At 55.4% G+C, this 20,828-nt stretch overlaps 1 protein-coding gene across 1 annotated transcript; it reads left to right on the top strand.

Moving 5' to 3' along the window:
- The first annotated feature begins 7,509 nt into the window (after nt 1–7,509).
- Nucleotides 7,510–15,918, top strand: LOC128267720 (delta-sarcoglycan). The gene is made up of 6 exons (XM_053004612.1): nt 7,510–7,871; nt 11,066–11,966; nt 14,142–14,262; nt 14,343–14,604; nt 14,691–14,814; nt 14,894–15,918. The coding sequence occupies exons 1-6, from the start codon at nt 7,855–7,857 to the stop codon at nt 15,134–15,136; spliced, it is 1,668 nt and encodes a 555-aa protein (XP_052860572.1). The 5' UTR covers nt 7,510–7,854; the 3' UTR covers nt 15,137–15,918.
- Nucleotides 15,919–20,828: the final 4,910 nt, after the last annotated feature.

Raw genomic sequence — 20,828 nt, 5'->3', positions numbered from 1 at the left:
TTTGGATGGGCTTGCCAGTTTGCCTAAAACTTCTTTGCCCACGGCGAGGGCACGACGGCAAACGTGCCAATCTCTGCCGACACGTCGATTTTAGATTTCAAACACACACACACACACACACAGACATTTACATCATGGCTCATCGTCCCACGTCAAAAATCATCACCGAAGCGCGCGAACCGGAAAGCGTCCCCCGAAACGATAATGGCAAGGAATAAACAAATTAATTTAACAAACACACACACACAGAGCCCACTGGATCTCCTCCCCTCGTGGCACGCATTCATCAAGCCTGGAAGTAGTCCACAGGGCGGCCACACCAAAGACCCGGTTGGGTCTTCTTGGGGATGGCCAAAAAACCCGACCTCGAGAGAGCCTCGCCCGCAAAAACCGAAACTATTATGTCGCCTGCGGTGGCCCAACGTATCCCCCGCAATCACCCATCCGCTCACCCGCCCGCCCGTCACCCCCACGTGTTATGTGTCAACCCCGCTCCGCCCCGCCCTGCCCCGGCCGGGGGTAAATGCCATCGGCTTTTAATGAAGTCAGAAGGGAAATAATTTACACTACTAAAATGTCGGTCGGATCCCCGAAAAATTTAATATTCATTCGGATGTCAACGCTCGCCCAACCCTTAATCCCCACGCCCCCCCCTCCAACCCACGGATCGTCCCTCGTCCCCCGACCAGCCCGACTCTGAAGAGCCGCGTGTGTCTTCGGAGGGTCTTTGGAGGTTCGCAAACAGAGTTCGCGCTCGGGATGGTGGCGATGCAGGCGCCATTCCAAGTGCGCCGGAAAGTATGCAATTTTTGTATCGGTTTTTGTTTCACTACGCCCAAGCTGGAAACACTCGAACCACGAACTCGTTGTGGCCCGTTTTGGTTAGTATTTCACACACACACACACGGAGGGGGTGGGTTGGGAGCGAATGGTTACGAGCCCGCGCTGATGCGATTAACTGATGCGAACCCGTCGTGCTTCGGAGCCGGTGCTCCGGAGTCCCGTGCTGTGCTGGGCAAATTATTATTTATTACCAATCAGGCAGGTCCGTTCTGCTTTCGACACCCGGGGGCCGCTACGGTGTTGTACGGCGGTTGTAGGTGGTTGATTTGGCTAATTCCAAGACCCAGCCCAGCCCAGCGACCCGGGGAACGGACAGATTAGCCACTGTATATTCCGGCACACGATGCTTCGGGGACCGGCCGCAAATCCCGAAACTATCGCCGATCACCCCGGTACCCGGGCGGACGCTGGGTCCTGGGTCACGCTGGCTGGCTGGATGGCCGAGGCCAAGCGCCGATTGTTGCTGTGCCAGCGAGCCGTGCTGAGGAAGGGCGTTTGGCGTTTCCAATCTGTGCCCTGCGTTGCTGTGTCGAGCAGCCAAAGCGTATCCCCATCACCCGGAGGAAAGCCCAGCGTCGGGTGGTGTACCCAAACTCGAACACAACTGCTCGAAAAATCACAAACTTCAATTTGAAATGATTTCGAACGGGAGGGGAAGTTCATATCAGGGTTACCCTACCTGCTGGCAGGGACAGCTCGATAAACTGCTCGAAAAGCTGCTCGAATGCTGCTGTTGCTGTGTGTGTGTGTGTGTGTGCATGTGGCTCAGCTGCAATCCAGCTGCAAGTTGGTGGTGTGCCGTGGGGTGAGCCGCCGGTAGGACACTAATGGTCAGCGACGACGCTAAATGCGTTCGCGAATTCAACATCAACCATGATTACCATCACTGCACTGCACCGTCTGCCCACAGCCCCCTCCGCTGGCATCGGATCCTCACCTCCCCATTCATTCCTGCCACTTTCCCGTGGCAGGCAAAAGAAATAGGTACCATTTGGTCGTCGCTCACGACGCTCGGAATGGCATTAAAAGTTGCCGGCAGAGTTGTGGTTTCTAATCAACGGCAAGTGGCGCCTCCTGCCGCGGCCAACTACCATACCCAACTCGCCTCCCCGACCCCGCGGCAGGCGGCAGGATGCATTAATAGCGTGCAATAGCGTGCAGAAGACAACAGCGACACGGCAGAAAGAGAAAAGGAAAGGGAAAAGGGAAACATTACATCGCATTGCAAGGAGTACCCCGAAAAGTGTCCAAATAAATTATACAACACCACCGCGCCACTAGCCAGCCAGCCAGGCCACCCTACCCCCCCCCCCCCTCACGTCGTGCTGGTGCCGAAATTCGAGCAGGGGGGTGAAAAAATATTTGGGGGGGGGGAAAAAACCCCCCCCCAAAAACAAAAAAAAAAAAAAAACGCGAAGCGAGGACATTTATCAGCATATGAAAATTTATGTAACGCCGCCCTCCCCAGCACAGCGGCCACCTACCTACCAGGGCACCGGAAGCCGATTGGTCAACTTGCAAAACAGTTGTAATTAGCGGAAAAGCTGCCCGCTGAAACGTCCCCCTGGTCTCCGCACTCCCCTCCCCCACCACTTCTGGGCACGGGTTGCAATAGGCTCCCGTGTGGGCCGCCCCATGGGGGGGGTGGGGGGGGGTTCTTTTCGAAGGTGGCAATTTTATTTCAATTTTTTAGCCTTAGCCGTTCCGCTCCGGTTCCGGTGGTTTGGTTGGGACAGGGGGGAGGGGTGGGTGTAAAAATCGCGACTCGAAAGTGGAGTGCAAAAGCGTGTTTCCCGCGGCCTCCTGGCGGGACGGGGTGCTATGTCCGAGAGCCGGAAAATCGCGCGTCCTTGGCTTTTCCTAGTTTTTCCATTTTTTTTTCTCTCGAACTGCGTGGGGTGGGGGGGGGGATGTTCATTTGTCGCGCGCCGTGTGGTGGTGGTGTTTTAAATACTCTGCCGCGGTTCCTTTCGGCCCGCCCCCCCCCACCACACCTCCCCGGGCGGGCGAGAAATTATGATGTGCCTCTGCTTTTATCCCACCCATCGTCCCGGGGTCGGTCGTAAAAACGCAAAACAAGTGTTTATGTGGCCTCCGCCTCCGCCAACGTCACCTCAAACACCACCCCCACCTCGTGGGGGAGTGGAAGGGAAACGAACAAAAAAAAACCGCACCCCTAAGCCACATCAACAACGGCGAGGACCTCCTCCGGGGACGCAGGGCGCACTAACAACAAAGCGTCCCCAGCCGGATTTAACGTGAGGTGCGGGGGGAGTGTGTGTGTTTGGGGATGCTGTGTGCATATTTAAGTAGCCAGCGCGCGATCCTGTGACCACCTTTCACACGCCGCCGCCACCGCCGCCACCGTCGCCATCGCCGTCGTGTCACGGGCAGACTTTTCTCCGACAGGGCGACAGGTGCGCCGGAGACGGAGAACGGAGCGGGACCATAATTTCCGGAGACTCCAACAGCCCCCCCTCCCCCTCACTCCCCTCCCACCGAGGGGTGGGTGGCTTATTAACACTTAAAAGATTTGTTTTCCGGCGCTTTTGTCCGTCGGATCGATATGATTTATGCTCTCTCTCTCTCTCGGTCGGTCGCCCACCCCTGGCCCCGGCACCCGGCCACAGCGATCGACAGCGGGGGCGGCGGTGCGATGGTGGTGGTGGTGCATCCTGGTGCAGCCTTTCTAGAGGGTCGCGGGTTTGGTGTTGGTGGCTTTATTAAAATAGAAAGCCACATGCACCGTCGACCCTCCGATGTGCAGGGAGGGGACAGGGGGAGGACGTGGGGAAAAAGTTTTGCAGCCTTCCCCCTCGCACCCGCACCCCGTCAACCGCCACACTCTTCCGAGCGGCAGAAGGAAAAGTTAAGCTTCCGTCGATTCTTCGCCGTCGAGCGTCCCCCCCCCCCCCACCCATTCCGTTCGATGGTCAGCCTACCGATTGGTGGGGTGGAGGGGGGTTGAGGAGGGGGTGGAGGCAGAGGATGAGAAGGGTGACTTCCGGGAGTGAAATTTACCGAGAAGTCACCTGCTGCCGCCGGCTGCAGTGTATGCAAGTGGCACCCGTGGCTTCCTTCCACCCGCCCACCACCCCTCGACATCCACCTCATGCCCCCTGCCAGCCTGCCACCCTGCCCCCGCCCCACCAACATCAATAACCAGCAACCAACGGAAGAGAAAAAAAACGGCAGGATAAAGGCCTCCTCGAGAGAGAGAGGTCCTGGTCAGGCGATCGATGTGCCCCCCTTCCTACCCCCACCGACACATCGTCGGAATCCGCCCACGGGAAAGTAATAAAGGGGCAGCAAAAAAAAGAAAAAGCAGAAAATGGGGAAGAAAAATCAAATTAATAATAAGAAGATGCGGCGGCGCCCTTTTCGGTTCGCGGGAAAATTGGGAAAATCGGAAAATCGCGTCAAACTTAGCAACCCCCCCCCCCCCCCCCCCCAGTAAGCCGATCAGCACACACACCCGCACCCTCAACCGCACACCCCGTTGGCTGGCGGGCGCGAATAAAGAGATACATAATTTATGTTGAGGGCAGAAATCATTTCGCCACTCGTGGGCCGCGCCCGGCGCATCTTTTCAACCACTTCACGCACACACACACACACTAACACACACACTAACACTCCCACTAAAAATAGTCTTCCCATTCCACCATCCCCCATCGCCGAGAAGAGCCGTAGCCGAGCGCTGCCACTCCTCAGGAATTTATTTTTGAATGTCGACCGCTTGTTGACGCGCGCTTACGAGCGAGAGATATTGCCCACTTTCGCACCTCCTGCCCCCCTCCTTCCCGTTGCCCCGTGACAGGGTCTTCCGGGTCCCCCGCTCAACCCCGGGGCTTCACCGCCGCTCTCTTTTGCCCGTGCGTGCTATTTCGCCGTTTCGCTGTTTGTTCCTCGCTCGCTGTTCCCGTTTGCGCTTCGATTCTTTCTTCCTTCTTGTGGCTGTTTGGTGGCCCTTCGGTTTGTTTTGGTGTTGTCACTTAAGTGCCCGCTCGTTACTCCTCCCCCCCGTACCACACCGGTGGATTTGGTCTGATTTCCGAAACATTTACTTACCGCTTACTGAATGAGCGCTACTTGTGTATGGCAATGCAGCAGAATTACACAGGTTTAGAATGTGTGCCGGGATGTTTGATAAGTTTTGCAGTTCGCAAACAGAGCGAACGCTGATACTTCAATTTGTCGATTTATTCTTTATTTTTTTACAAAGCCATGCGGTATCGGTTTTTTTACCAAGGAAAAAATCAAGTTTCGTGCGGTGATTGAATTATTATTTCTGGATGGTTTCAAAGCAAAGAAAATTTATGAACGAATATTGAAAGTTATTGCAGCTCAAAGTATCTATAATCGAAAAGAAAAAAAAAGAATATTGAAAGTACTAGGCTGTTCAATAAGTTCGTATGGTCGATAAGAAAAACACATTTTTGTGGTTTGAAGTATACTTAATTATTCAGTATGGCCTTCCTGAACACCAATACACTTGTTCCGAGAAGACTCCGATGGCTTCAAAATACGCTTCCACGGCTGTTATAACTTTGATGAAAAATGCTTTTCACGCATGATTTTTTAAATCTGAAAATAGATAGAAGTCTCTAGGGGCAAAATCTAGTAAATAGGGTATACTCCAATAGTTCGAACTTTAATTTTTGCCATTTTCAAATTGCTCTTGTGACATGGCTCATTGCCCTGATGAAAGAGGTTGTTTTTCTTCTGCAGACTGGGTTTTCCGGACCGAACCGGGTTAAAAGGTCACAACAACAATCTAATTTTTTTTGTTTTACCAGTTTGCAAGTAATCCGCTAACACAATTCCATTCGCATCCACGAAAACTGATACTGACATGAATTCGTTTCGGAGTCGAAGAACCAAGTTCACACCACTCTTTAGCCACTTGTTTTGATTCAGGATCATAGTGATAAACCCAAGTCTCATCCATAGTGATGATTCAATGCACAAAATCCACTTTATCCTATCGGAAAAGCTCTAAATGTTTCCGAGAAAGTTGCATTCGACTGCGTTTTTGTTCCATTTTTAGCGAATGCGCCACCCATTTTGCAAACAGCTTTCTGAAATCTAATACTTAAGTCAAAGTATTGGTTATACTGCTCAATGAGATGGCTAGGCCTTACACTAAATCTCTTCCAGTGATTCGACGGTTTACCAATACGACATCCTGTATTTTTTATACGATTTCAGGTGTCTGTTTTTTGACGTTTTTGACATGGATCGTCTTGAAGGCTTGCACGGCCACGTTTTAACTCAAAAACCCGTCCTTTTAAACCCTTAATTGAAGGTGAAGAGTCCTTATATACGTTGATCATTTGTTCATAAATTTCCTTTGCTTTTAAACCTTTCAAACATAAAAATTAATTCACTGCACGATACTTGATTTTTTCTACTGTAAAAAATACTGTGACATTAAACGATACTAAATGGCTTGTAAAAAAAATTAATACGTTCATATGAAGAGTGTACCAATATAGCAAAAATAAATTAAGTTCGTTCGTAATACGAATTTATTGTGTTGAAAAATTATTGAGTGACCGCAAGGGAGTTAGTAGAAACCATAAGCGTCTCAGTGGGCTCAGTGTATGGACAATATTTCGACTGGGAAGACCAACGTTATTTCGATTTCGAGACTTCGACGTCCTCCTGTCCTGATGATCCTGCATGCCGTGGCTACCGACGGGGTGTGAACCTGGTTGTTCGTCTTCGAAACGACTTCGCGTCCAGACATCCCAGGCCAAGAAGGTGTCTCAGCAATGGCTTTTTTGCGGATGCCGAGGATGGTGTTTTTCTTATCGAACACGAGCACAACTCATTGAGCAGCCTGATAGTAGATCACACCCTTCCGTTCCCACCAAATACAGAGCATTGTTGTACGTCCCGATGTGGGACTTGCCTACGATAGTTTTTCGCTTAGGATTCTCGGAATAAATTTAATTCTCACCACCAGCCACAAGCCGATGGAGACCTTGACTGCCTTGCCTTGCCTGGCGAGCGGCATTCGTTGCTGTCTTTCGTTCAGCTCACGCGCTCAACCCATTGACCGATCTACTGGAACTTCCCAGGAGGTCTCCAACCGTAGGGAGTTGAGTCTTCTTGCAGCCCATTCAACTAGATCACTGATGTCCTTTGCTAGATGTCAAAACCAGGTGTACTGTGGCCACTGTTAGCACCTTCTGTTAACGTTTCGAATGTGCCACGCAGCACTTCATCGACTTCATTCGTCGTCTTGTCTGGGGCAGCAGTGTCAAATCAAACGGGTTTGTTGTGTTTCCTTACTTCAAGCTGGTTGGTTCGAGCTTCGGTTTCCCCCTGAAACGGCTTGCGTAATTTTCGACCAGTTTCGAGCACATCTAAGAGATGCTAAAAGAAGACACTTTTCGAGCGAACAAGCAAAGTATGAAACGAAAACCGTAGCAACTGAAGGGAATAGAAGAGATACCGCGTGCTATCTGTCTGAGAGTGAGCGCTGCGAAAGAGCTGGCTCAAGGCTGGCACGAAACCCCCGGCACGTCCAGTATCCCCGCACAGGCACAGCACGCGACGCAGGACTTCCCCCGGCAGGTGTGAGCAGAATGTGGTCGGCCCGACCGGTGGTGGCCAACGCAAAGACGCACACCACTGACGGCCACGGACGGCGCAGGTCGGCGGCAGGAGTTTGGTCCGGTTGCGTCAGCGTCGATCTCCGTCGGCCAAAGCGCCACACACGGTGTCGGTACGCGAACGGTGCCACATCGCGCTCGTGATCTCGTGCCCGTGTTTGTCGGTGTGTGTGTGTGTGTGTTTTGTGGATCTCAGGTGTGCGTCAGGAATTCCGGCATTCAACAGAGCCTCCATCAATCGAGCACCAGCCAGCCAACCAGCCAGCCTCCAAGCAACCCCAGCAGAGGTCCAAGTCCATCCGACAGGTCCGAAGCTGCGCTGAGTGGCTCTTACTTTTGCGTCCGTGCGTGTCGTCGGCCCCCCAAAAAGCGGCCCCTTTGACGCACCATGTCGCGCTACTCAAGGTGAGTCTCGCTCGCTCCTGCTTGCTATCTCACACCAGCGCTCTCTCTCTCTCTCTCTATCTCGGTGTCCACTTGGCCGCTATTTTTAACGTGCGGCCAGAACCGAACCAAGTGTGTGCAGAAGAGGTGTCAGCGAGCGTCCCAGCAGCAGTCGCTCTGTTCGAGTTCGGCCGTTGCCTGGTGGACCGCGTCGATATGGGGAACGTTTTGCGGACAGCAAGTGCGAGCCAGGTCGGTAACCAGTCAAGGGAAAGCTGTCAGCGACTAGTGACGATCGTACTCGACAGGCTCCGCCCAGTAACGCTGGATGTCGTACTCTACACAGGTCTTCGTTCGCAGCAGGTTCTACAAGGTTCCGACTTACTACTTCCGGCTGCAGGTCTAAAGTGTTTTAGATAAACGTTCGACCACAGACAATGGACCTTCGGGGTCTGTCCCGCAATATTAAAATAGAGCCCAGCTTCATAAAGCTGGTGCGAATGATTCGTATTGCTGCTGGTTTGGTTGGCTTCGCCTTCACACACGTCACCAGATAAATGTCAGCAGACGGCTGTCACACCGATCACAAGATCTGTCGGCCTCGATCTGTTGGCTCGTTTATGATCGAACAAAAACTCTCGATCTCCGTCTCAGAAGTAGATCCATTTTTGACCACATCGTCTGAATTAAAGCACAAAACACCTGGGCTCCACCTGGGAAACAGTACCTGATACGTTTGTTTTCCCCAGTCCCGAACTTCCAAGGCTCGGAACTTGGAACCTTACAAACCCACACATCCAAAAGAAGGGTCCATGGTCAGAGCCCAACATCGCGACTGTCACACATCGCACCACCGCAACAGAGCGCTATCCGTACGTTTGTGTGTGAGACTGAGTTACGAGTGGTCGGATTTTCGCCCATTCCCTAGATTCCCATGCCGAGTCCGGCGCGCCACGGCGACATTCGCGGCGAAGCACGCGTAAACTCATTAGCACCTGCAGCCATGCAGTCTGTGGGTGGACGGGTGGTCGACGAACAATCGGATATACGTAGCTAACCCGGAGCCGGACCTCTCCGACGGTGGACCATTAGTTCCGAATTTGATGCCCGGAGCCGCGGCGAAGGTTTGTTTTTATGCTTCCCGCAACTGGGAACCACACCGAATGGGGGCGCTCCTGCGAGGTAGTGGGCTGAGTGAGCAGGACGCATCACGCTAGGACAACCGCCAGGTTGGTTGGGAGCCGACTGTAATCGACCCGGACCGAACCGAACCACCACATCCCGATGCAACCTTCCACGTCGTTTATGCGCTTCCGACCGATGTCGATTCCGGGAGAACCGGGATAAACGAAGGCTGACAAAACGGGCACTGCTAATTGAACGTTTAAGTCAATTTGGAAAATATACGAGTATATTATACATTGTCATTGAATATGTACATTGACTGTTTCAGTCGGTTTTTTGAACGGTTTCGGTTATGGGAGCACCGTATCTACAGATAGTCTGCCTACTAGCTACTATAGTTCTATACCGTCTCGGTTTGGGACTTTTGGTGCTCTGGACTGGACTCTGGATGAGTCGTCCGGAAGACTCAGTTACGAAGATATAGAGATTGGAGAGACTCCATCCACAGCCCCAAAAACTAAACTCAAATCTGCCTCGGCCTATGGCGAATTCCTGAGCAACTGAGACAGAATGAGCTCAACGCATGCAAGAGACCCTGTCTTCCTGTTTTCCCGAAGCAATTCAATTCACATTCAATACCGCGGCTTCAAATCCCCGCAACTAGTATGTGTGCGCTCATCGGTGTCCCCTGTTCATCCAAACAACCTGCCCAAACGTGAGATGAAGACTGTTGATAGAATAAAGCAGCCGTTTCCGCCTTCTTCTTGTTCATAAAATCGTCTGTTTGATAGAAAAATAAACATGTTTACGTGCGATCCGGCGTGCAGACACTGTGTGACACGCTCACTCGCAGAGTGCGCCGCGACAGACAGTGGATGAAGCAACGAAACACCTGCACGGTCGTCTCCCGAGCCGAGCCGATGCCGATCTGCTGCGTGAGTGGTGATATTTATAGAACCAAACACGCGAGCCGAGGCAGCCTTTCGGAGCAGCCGCGGCGGCGCTGGCTGGCGATACCTGGATGAGGCGATGAGCACGATTCCTTCGCAGGTAGTCGTCGGACCTCGCCTCCGACTCCTCGGAGCTGCAGCTTCACTCGCTCGATCGTTAACGCTCGATTTGCTTGAATCCTAACCAGCCGCCGGCTTGATTCTTGACTCTGGTGGCTCGGACTCACAGATTGACCGTAGGAGCAATCAGAGGTCAGGCCGGAGCCAAGTTGAGCGTTACCAGTGGAGTAGGTTGGTTGGACCCAGCCACTTCTGGGGGATTCTACAACAAACGCACCCAACACCGGTGCCTGTGGTCGAGGTCAAGTCGCTGGTCGCTGGTCCCAAGTCCCAAGTCTTGTAACTCAGTCCGGTCGTGTCCGGCCTCGAAGTTTCAACACTCGTAATCGTAGTATAAACAGGTCGAACCACTCCGGACCGGACCACCGGACTGGCGTACCTCTCAGAAGCATCGGAAGTGGAGCGACCACACAAGAAACAACTAGACAAACAGGAGGAGAAACAGGACGCACAACAAACAAACAACATCGCCCGCGGGCGAATGGGGCGCAAACGAGCCAGTGGATAAATAAAACACAACGACGACCCCAACCTCGGGCCCCTCGTCGTTCGACGTTGCTGTCAGCAGCTGTGTTTCCCTCGCCCGGCGGTGTGTTTGCTTGAGCGTGGCACGCGCCACCTCAGGGGCAGACGTTCGGCACGAGTGGCACGAGTGGCACGAGTTCGTGATTAGACCGGGAATAATTGCTCCGCTTCCGGTCCGGCCGGCCGGCCGGGCGCTCGCTCTCCGCATCGACCAGACATTAATATTGGAAACGTGACCATGAGGGTGACGCTCAGATTTGACGCCACAACTCGCCGCTCTTCTGTACACCTTCTGTCACTCGTACCATTCGACCGCTCGCTCTCTCTCTCCCTGTCTCCTTTGGGGTTTCGGCTCAGTTTTTTAATTTTTATTGCATTAGCCACGTTGACGCGAACTAGACGCGCGCCTGTGTGTGTGTGTAGTGTTTTCCCCCGCCAATTAATGGCGGCCACTTGGGCGTTCTTGATTGATATTTACTTTCGTTCCCGGTGCAGCCCTCGGGACGATCCGCGTTCGATTTTCTTCGGCGGTGGCAGTGCTGCCAGCACGCCGCTAATCAGAAGCTACGCCGGCTCCGATCTGCTGCAGTCGGCCACCTACTCCAAGCAGCCGCCGGTGCCGCCGGCACCAGCCCCGACGAGTTCACCGCCACCGTCGTCCTCGTCCTCGTCGTCCTCGTCCGGAACCGGGACGCCGGGCACGCCCGCCTCCAGCTCGTCGCCTGTCGTGCGCATCATCCCGATCCACTATCCGGCGCAGCCTGCCCGGCTCATCGGCAGCAGCGGCGGCTACGGCGGCCGCCTGCCACCGAAGGCGGCGGCCACCCCGACGACCGTCGACGATGCCCCCGAGCTGCCCCTAGGTGGAGCGAGCCAGCCCACGACGGCCGGCCCGGCGACGAAGCAGCCGCCGAATGGTGGCGGCTCAGGTCAGGGCATCCTGAGGCATCCGGCATCGCCGTCGCACCACCTCGCTCCCGCCCCCGCCAGCGGCACCCCGTCGCGGGTGTCTTTCTCCGCGCGCCCCGTCAGCACCACGGGCCCCAAAGCGAAGCCGGGACCGGCCGCCGCTGCCGCCATGGCGGCTGCCGTTCCACCGAACGAGCCGCCGGGCGGCTGTGCCAACGGGGTCCACAAGGGGGCGGCCGAACCGAGTGGCCTCCTGGCGGGACCTGTGGCGGCACCTGCCGTTCAGCCGTCCAGGCAATCACCACAGCCCCAGCAGCCGCCGCCGCTGCAGCCGCCACCATCGGCCGCCGCCAACTGCCGCATGCAGCTCGCCTTGTACGGCTGGCGCAAGAAGTGTCTGTACGCGCTCATCCTCATCCTCACGATCATGATCATCGTCAACATGGCGCTCACGCTGTGGATCATGAAGGTGATGGAGTTCTCCTCCGTAAGTACCGTCTGTAAGCCCCGCTATCGTACCAACCCTCTCGACGGTATCCCGTCGAATTCTTGGAAACATTTTCCATCGGAGGTTATTGAGAAATAGTTTCTTCAACTGTCAAATAGTTCAACGGAACTTTCATGAAGATTAAAACCCTCTAGCAGACAGACTTTCCGCTACCACAGACTCTGTTTTTGAGCGCTGTCAGTTAAGCACGTCACAGACCACGGACAAAAGCACATTACCTGATGACGCGCTCTTCGACTTGATAGGAAACACAAACCCTTCTTGAAAGCAAGGGCGATTAAGGAGTCAAAAATTGATCAAGTTGTGGTTGCTGTTGTTGGGTGTGTGGTTCCACGACGGCCCTGACCCCTACCGTAGGGCTGGGGGGGCGGCTGTCACTTATCAAGTCCGGAGTTGGAGTCTATCAATACCGCTGGCCACTGCTGCTGTTCCGACACCGGAGTCCCGTGGAGATGTGATGGCTGACACGCGAGAGTCAGCAACTCAATTCACGGCGCGGCTGTCACACACACACACACACACATCCCAGGAAGCACGTCCTAATCGCTCACACGTCCTGATTCACAAGCGAAGATAACTCCGGCGAGCCCCGGTCCTCGGCGAGAAGAAGATGTTCCGACTTCCGCCCGACCGAGGGCTGCCTCCATAAGTCCTACCCCTCTCCGCCCAGCTCTTCAGTCCCCTTCCATCAGGCCAGGACACTCCAGGCCGTAGCAAGAGTGGCGTAAATTGAAACTTTCCCTTTTATTTCTATAAACACTCATCGTTCAATAAGTTCCGGGACTAACTATGAAAACATCATTTTATCGGCAAAACTCTTTATTATTCATCAACATAATCTCCTTCAAGTGTAATACAATCTTTCCAACGCTTCTCTCACTTTTCATTGCCATGTTTGTAGCACGATTTGTTTTTTGACTCAAAATGAGCCTCAGTAGCAGCGATCAGCTCCTCATTCGAGCCATATCTTTTTCCCTGGAGCATCTTTTTGAGATCCGCAAAAAGGCCAGTAGTCGCTGGGGGCCAGATCCGGCGAGTACGGAGGATGAGGAAGCAGTTGGAGGCCTAATTCGTTGAATTTGGTCATCGTTTTGATTGACATGTGGCATGGTGCGTTGTCTTGATGTTTGTTCTATTGTGAGCAAACGCGACACCCATTTGGAAAAAAACCTTTTTCATAGCCGATTTTTAGTGCTAAATAGTAAATGCACTACCAGTGGATATGTTCACCATCTTAGCTATCTCGCGCACTTTCATTTTGCGGTCACCCATCACGATTTTCAATACTTGCTTGGTGTTTTCGGGAGTTACTGCCTCATTAGGCCGAACCGAACGTTCCGCATCATTTGTATCTGCACGACCGCGTTTAAAGTCAGCATACCACCGACAAATGGTTGTTTTCGACGGAGTAGATTCCGGATAAGGTTTTTCAAGGCATTGCTGAGCTTGAACAGTATTTTTTCCCATTAGAAAACATTGTTTTATCACACATGAAACTCGTTTTGGATCATTTTTTCAGGATTGCAAAGGTAAGGTAAACCACTATAGCTTTCTTGGTTATGTTTCGAGTTACATCAAATTTTGACACATCTTATCTGAAGGTTGGTATTTCCGAACCTTGGTATATAAATGGCATTATTAGCGCCATCTCTATGTTAGTCCCGGGACTTTTTGAACGATGTATTACACTTCCAATCGAGCAGCGGTCAGCCAAGCATCACCGCACAGCTCACCCCCGTTCCCCCACGCAACACCGTGGGTTTTGGGGAGTGGAAGCAGGGGCGTCGATCATGACACGTGATTACTGGCTTCAACCCACACGCCCCTAAACCACCCCTCCCGTCCCCACACTACGTCGAAATCTTGTTCCTTTTTTATTTGTTTCGACCGCACGCATCTCTCGCACGTACCCCGCCCCTCTCTCGTTAGGTCAGGTTGGTGGCCGCCCGTGTACAACACAGCAACAACAGCAACAACATGTTCCGATTTTTCACCTCAACCAACTCACAGCCCACCGCACCTTCCCCCCTTCACCAACCACCTGCCCATCTGCTAATCGATCGAGTTGATTGTCTTTCTATCTTGGCGCTGGCGCTTCCCGGCTTCTTCGGTCGTCCTCCGCCCACTGCCCACCCTCGCCCATCGGCCCCACAGAATGGTATGGGCCAGCTGAAGGTGGTGCCGGGGGGCATCCAGCTCACCGGGCAGGCGCTCGTCCTGAACACGCTGCGCGCCTCGTCCATCCAGTCGAAGCACGGCCAGCCCATCTCGCTTGGTGAGTGACCCCCCCGCTTTCCGAGCCACTCACACGCTGATCACTCACTAGTTTCCTCTCCCGGCATCCCCCCTCGACAGAATCATCACGCAATCTGAGTATGAACACGCGGAACGCGGCCGGCGCGCTCGAGAACCAGCTATTCCTCGGGCACGACCGGCTCGAGGTGCTCGCGACCCACTTCCGCATCACCGACACCCACGGCACCCACCTGTTCGCGGTCGACCGGGACGAGGTGACGGTCGGGGCCGGCTCCCTGCGGGTCGAGGGCGAGGGCGGTGTGATCTTCCGCGACTCGCTCCAGACGCCGCTGGTGCGGGCCGATGCCGGCAAGGATCTCCGGTGAGTGCGCCCCGTGAGTGCCCCACGCACACACTCTCACTCATTCTCTCTCTCTCTCTCTCTCTCTCTCTTTCGCTCGGAGTCAGACTGGAGTCACCGACGCGATCGCTGGAGGCCCGGGCCACGCAGGAGATCTTCATCCAGTCCCGGGCCGGAGGCATCGAGGCGACGTGCCTCAACGACCTCAAGCTCCACTCCGTGGCCGGCAGCGTGAGTGTCGTGCCGTGCCGTTGCGGAGCACTCTGAGTGACCGACTCCCCCGTCTTCTCTTTCTCTCTTGCCACAACAGATCCGGCTCGACGCGAGCGCCATCTATATGCCAAACCTGAAGACGGTGCAGGGTGCCGGATCGGGGACCACTTCCGCCCTCTCCAGCGTGGGGCGGGGTGAGTACGGGGGACCGGCGACCGTCGGCAGTGGCAGTGGCGGGAGCAGCAAAATCTATCAGCTGTGTGCGTGCGCGAGCGGCAAGCTGTTCCTGGCGGCCGCCAACAGCATCTGCGCCGCCGACGACACCGCCATCTGCCGGTAATGGCACACACACCAGGGAGGCTGTTCGAGACCTACAAGAGCTTACACACACACACACACACACCACGACGACGACGACGACGATGGCGGCGAGCCGCAGACACAGTCAGGCGTCAGGGAGTGAGCTTGAGTGGGTGGCGATGGTGGTTATTGTTATAGACCCTCGAAACCCCTCTCCCTCTTCCAACTCCGCTCCCCTTACGCCCACCATCCTGCCACGATCACTACGATCACTGCGCCGCGCGTTTTCCGTCACTATCGTGCTCTAGAGTGTGTGTGTTCTGGACCTGCTGCTGCTGTTGCGCTGCTGCTGCTGCGCCTCTCGTACAATATAAGATACATATCATACAGCAAAGCACACAAAAATACACAAAACAAACAGGAAAAGAATAGTAAAACAAACTAAAGCACACCAACACACGAAAATCAAACAGAATGAGCACAAACCACAACAGACAAACGAAGCAAACAAACAAACTAACTAACTAAAATGTATGCAAACCCAAACAAACACACATACAAACACACACAAACACACATATATATATTATATAGCATAATGAATAGGCGTTATCGAAAGTATTAAAACAGTAGGAAACAAGCAAACAAACAAAGGAAACAAACAAAAAGTAAAGCAAACACAGCAGGAAGAAGTGCACAAGTGACAAACGTGTGGCTGCCGAAAAGGAAGGAAGGGAAGAAAAGGAAGAAAGTAAGGTGCGCGAAGTGTGCGTGAAGTGAAGTCAATAAAGCGATCAATCCGATCTATCTCCGTCAACGAGCGAACACGGAAGGTCAATGAACCCCCTCAAAATGGTCAGGCGCCTTTGATTTGTTTCGCGTTTTCTTCCCCGCAGGAGAGTGGTGTGTGTGTGTGGGTGTGGGTCGGGCGAGGGTTGTGGTTTCCTAGACCACCGGTGGGCCTGTCACTCCCTACTGCCCCCCCCCCCCCCCCCCCGCCCGGCCCCTACCATTTCGATGTCATAACGCTACGCAATCTCGCCTGTCTCGGAATCGTTCGGTGGTCGGTCCAGGACCAGCTGTCATACCCAAGGCTTGGACCCCGGGTGGGGTCGGAAGGGGGGGTGGGGAACGGAAACAGTTGCGGGCGGCAGGTGACCGTTTAATTATATTTTTCATTTGTCCGGCATTTTTTTCCTCCTCCTTTTTCCGGCTCCTAATACACGTTTCCTAATATCACGGAACATCCACTACCGCCCACGCCCATCACCCTCGCCCTCTAGCGTAACCCCGTGTGTGCCGTCTGAGTGCCCCCCTCTCCCACCACCTCGTTGCGTTCTTCGCCACGCAGCCCTATGACATTGATGCTGGTTTTGAGGCCGGATCTCGCCCCCGAACCGAAAATGGAAAGACAATGAAAACGGAACCATGGAGCGGGGGATTTGGGGGATTGTAGGGCGGTTGCCTGGTTGGCAAGGCAAACAAAAGATGAAGCGCGCTCGTTCGTTCCCTCCCTCTCTCGCTCTCTCTGCCTTTCTCTTCCGCTTTTTGAAGCCGGGCGCCCAGGTGATGCGCCGGGGAACGCGTAATACGGCTCCTCGGCTGTGAGTCAATGTCAGGCAGCCATCAGAAGCATGGGTGGGTGGTGGGCCGGGGACGGACCCGTCCCACTTCCGGCGCAGCGGTTTTGTCGAACACACACACACAGCTCGGGTGTCCCCGGAACAGGATTTTTGGGCTTGCGATCTGCGTCCGCTCTCTCTCTGCTCTGCTCTGCCCTGACAGATGTTACGTACCCCCTCTCCCCCACCCTTCCAGACACCCCCCGGGCCTGTCAAGAAAGAGGTACAGACCACTAACGAAGACAGCGAGAGTGAGAGAGAGAGAGAGAGAGAGAGCGGACGAGAGTCCTGATTTTCCTGGCACTGGCACTCGGGATTGGATTGGATCGGAAGTGGATTGGATGCCGCCGCCGACCACCGCCAACCCTCCTCCCCCACCAACCACTCCACCACGCTCCATTCTAGCGGTGCACCTGCTGGGGGGGATCATGGAGGGCGATCTCTGTCCCCGGTGTGGGTTTTTGGGGCCTCCGGTTTTGATACGATTTAATATTTTTCCACAAACCACACAGGCCTCCGGCCATCTCCCCCGTGGAGCACCCCGCACCCAGACAACCCCGCCACTTTGCTGGTGGGAACACGAAGGTTGTCGGGGGTCGGGTGTCTTTTTTCGTTACTCCAGAGCCGAGATGCAGGCCGCCGTTTCTTTTCCGACGTTTGTTGCCCGTCATCCCCTTGCCAATGACCCCCCGCACCCATACATTTAACCCTTTTGCTCGCCCCCCCCCCCCCTCTCCACCCACGCTCTTTCTCTCTATTTGTCATCGCTTTCTTGCCACCGCTGCTACCCTCCGTTTGCTACGGGTTTGCGGTTTGCTGACATTCGGACGGGCGACGTGTGTGATGTGCGTCCCCCCAGGGGGGGGGGACGGGTGGGGGTGCAGAGTAGGCCTCGGATGCCCGGCCCGGAACTTGGACCTCCCGCAGATGGTCCCGCAGATTAGCCGCCGAGATTGGGCCGAGGCCGCGGGTGACCATTGGCGCGGACGGGAGGGGGGGAAGGTAATTGACCGAGAGGCCAGAGGCGGGCTGGCCCGGTGCGGAGGGACCCGGTGAAGGAGAACGAGCAAAACGAGCAAGAACAAAGATGAAACGAAGGTCTCTGCGGGTGCGCCCCCCTAATCGCTTTACATTTCACGATAAATTTACTCTCCAGTTGCCGCTCGCTGCCACCGGAAGCCCGCAGGGTGGCAGGGGCGGGCAGGGTGGGTTAGATGCTAACGATCGGTGAACGGTGGAAAAGTTTTTCACGACGTCCGGGGCCGACGTGTGAAGGCCACCGAGAAGAGACGCTCCGAGGCGAAGGTCAATCCGGCCGGCCGGCCGGGTGTGTAATTGGTGTGAGGGCGCCTGCAAGATATGCAACACGCTTGCGAGCCCGGTCCGTCCGGTCCGTTGTTACGCGCCTGAAAGGTATGCAAACTGCAAAGCGACTGAAACCGACCGTGTGTAGTTTGGTTTGTGTCTTTCCGTCCGCCCCCCCGGGGGGGGGGGTTATAGCTACCGCAGTACCTCCCCCAACCCCCCTCCCCTCCTCTCCTCCGCGCACCGCATCGTACAAAACGAGCTCTCGCTGTCATTTCTGTCGGATCGGGAGGCCGAGCGTCTGCTTCGATCGCCCGTTAATGGATTCAAAGTCAGACTAGCGGGGCTAGTAGACCTAGCAAGTAGAGCCACTAGCCATTAGCTGTGCCGCCCCGGTTGTTGTGTTTTGTCTTGAACCTGCAGCACACACACACACACACACACACAGAGTCACGCAGTCACACGCAAAAGTGTGACAGATGACGAATCAATCCAGCCGGCTGCAGCAGCAGCAGCAGCAATCAGAGAGCGGACCGTCGACCGGCGCGAGACCCGAGAGTAGCCGCACCGTGCCGCTGACTTCCCAGGCCATCCCTCCCGCCACAAACGACCCCGCCCTGCCCGTCCCTGCCCGGCCGTTGTGACGAAGTTCGGTGAAAATGAATATTTATGACTTTCTTGTTGCGCCCGCACACACACACACACATCCGGCGGGCACCTCTCGTCCTTTGACGGGAGAGAGCGGAGCATGTACCGCCGTCCCCCCCGTGTCGTGTCAGGATGCGCTCAGGATACGCGGTGTGTGGTCCGCGGGGAACTGTACACCGGAAACGATCGATAGGCCGCGTGAACTGTGTGCGTGCGAGAGGGAGGCGGGAGGGAATCAAACGTGTGAAGAAACGATACACCTCTCACCGCCATCCCCACTACCCCCTCCCTACTACTGGAGAGAGCGCTGGGAAAGTGTGCAAGCGGTGCGCGTCGTCGGCCGCCGCCGCCGCCGTCGGCGCCTCCGGGCGGTTTATAAATATATTCATACACGCATACACACACACACACACACACAGGGAAAACGCATCCACCCACCCACACAGAGCAGGCCCCCAGCCCCCCCTCGGGACCCGAAATGAGATTTTGCTCCGCTGCGTTTTTAGGCGCAGCGGTCGACCAATGACATCACTCGCCGGCACCCCCTCCTACCCCTCGACCACTCTGTGAGTGGGTGGCATTCATATCCCACCCCCCTTTGCCACCCCCTGCCCCTTGCGGAAGCTGAGTTGTTCGATGATTTCCGGGGCTTTGATTTATCACGCTTCACGGTCCCCGTGCCCCCTGTGTTCCCGCCCTGTGCCGCCCATGCCCCACGCCCCGGTGCCCGAGAGGAGTTAAGTTACCTCACAACAATGAGCCCCCACCCCCCGCGCCGCTGCACCTCGCCCACCACTAACCACCGGCGCCGAGATTCAAGCGCCTGAATGTATGCAGCACGCGCCACTTCTCTCTCGGGCATCCTCGGTCGGTGTCGGTGCCTGGCTGTGTGTGCGTGTGCGTCACATTCCCTACCGCTCTTCCTCCCTGCTGCCTTTCCTCCGGCAAGCAATGGAAGGGGGTGTCGCAAAAACGGCGCATAATGCATTTGCGGGTCCATAAATCGACCGAGCAATGTTTATGTGTGCGGTCGGTGTGCCGAACCGGACTGCTCCTGGACCGGGGTGGCACACACAAAGAGAGGGAGAGAGAGCGGGTGGGGTAGCGGGTGTGACCGGAGCGAACGAGCGAGTGTCACGCCAGGGACAGGGACTGGCAGCGCACACACACACACGGGCTGACTGGCCGGACTTTGTGCCTCAAATCAGTGCTGACCCCCTTCCCCTCCTTCCCCCCTTTGACCCTTACCTACCGACCCACTCCCTTACCAACCCCGTGCCCTGGCCTGGGCTCTATTAATGTTGTGACGTCTGTTTCGACTGAATAATCCATGAGCTGTTAATTGTGGGCTGGGGGCCTCGGTTATGCGTGGGGGGGGGGGGGGGGGGGGGCTTAGATCGCTACCCCGATTGACGAGCAACCCCGCACTGTGTGCACTGTTTGCGTGTCTCTGTATGTGTGTGTGTGTGTTGTGATTGGCAACCGTTTACTCTATCGAACCGCTCATCATCCGAACGCCGGCGACGTCGAGCCTCACTTCGCACCTTCGGGGGTGAAACTACTGCAGGGGGGGGAAAGGGGGCGGAGAGGGTCAATCAAATCGAATATTCTACACCCCCTTCAAATCTCCCCTTCCCGCCACCGCACACACTTGCTCTCCTTCAATCTCGATCGCCCGCCAAAGCCGTTGCGGGTTGTTGTTGCCCCGCCCGGCGCCCTGCAAGCTCCACTCCGTGTCGGCATCTTGGTAGCCGGCCGCACCCCTCTACTCCCCATTTCCACTCTATACCCCCCCCCCCCCCCCCCCCCCTTCGGTGGGGATGCCAATGGAAAATATTGGTTTAAACTTTGGCAAACATCACCGCGGGCGCTTCCGCCGCACACCTCCCCCTTCCCACTGGTGGTGACAGTGGTGACTACCCTCCCCGACCCCGGTCGCCCCAGCCGGCCGCCAACACTGATTGACCGATTTGGGCCCCCTCCTCCCCACCCACACCGCTTATCGTCTTATCGCAGCCACCGCGAACGCCCTTTTTCCCACGTCGGCGGCGCCTGAATGTATGCAACTCTCTCTCTCTCGGATGATGATTTCCGCCATCTACGCGTGGCAGGAAGGTTGGAGGACCGGAGGTTCGGTGCTCGGGGGTTTGAGGGAAA

The sequence above is a fragment of the Anopheles cruzii genome, chromosome X, assembly GCF_943734635.1.
Source record: "Anopheles cruzii chromosome X, idAnoCruzAS_RS32_06, whole genome shotgun sequence".
NCBI lineage: Eukaryota > Metazoa > Arthropoda > Insecta > Diptera > Culicidae > Anopheles > Anopheles cruzii.
This window is presented reverse-complemented; position numbering and strand designations above follow the sequence as displayed.

Excerpts from the sequence above, each read along its gene's own strand:
- LOC128267720 (XM_053004612.1), top strand. Across the intron at positions 14,263-14,342 it reads CGGCCAGCCCATCTCGCTTG|AATCATCACGCAATCTGAGT; the intron begins GTGAGTGACCCC and ends CCCCCTCGACAG. Across the intron at positions 14,605-14,690 it reads GATGCCGGCAAGGATCTCCG|ACTGGAGTCACCGACGCGAT; the intron begins GTGAGTGCGCCC and ends GCTCGGAGTCAG.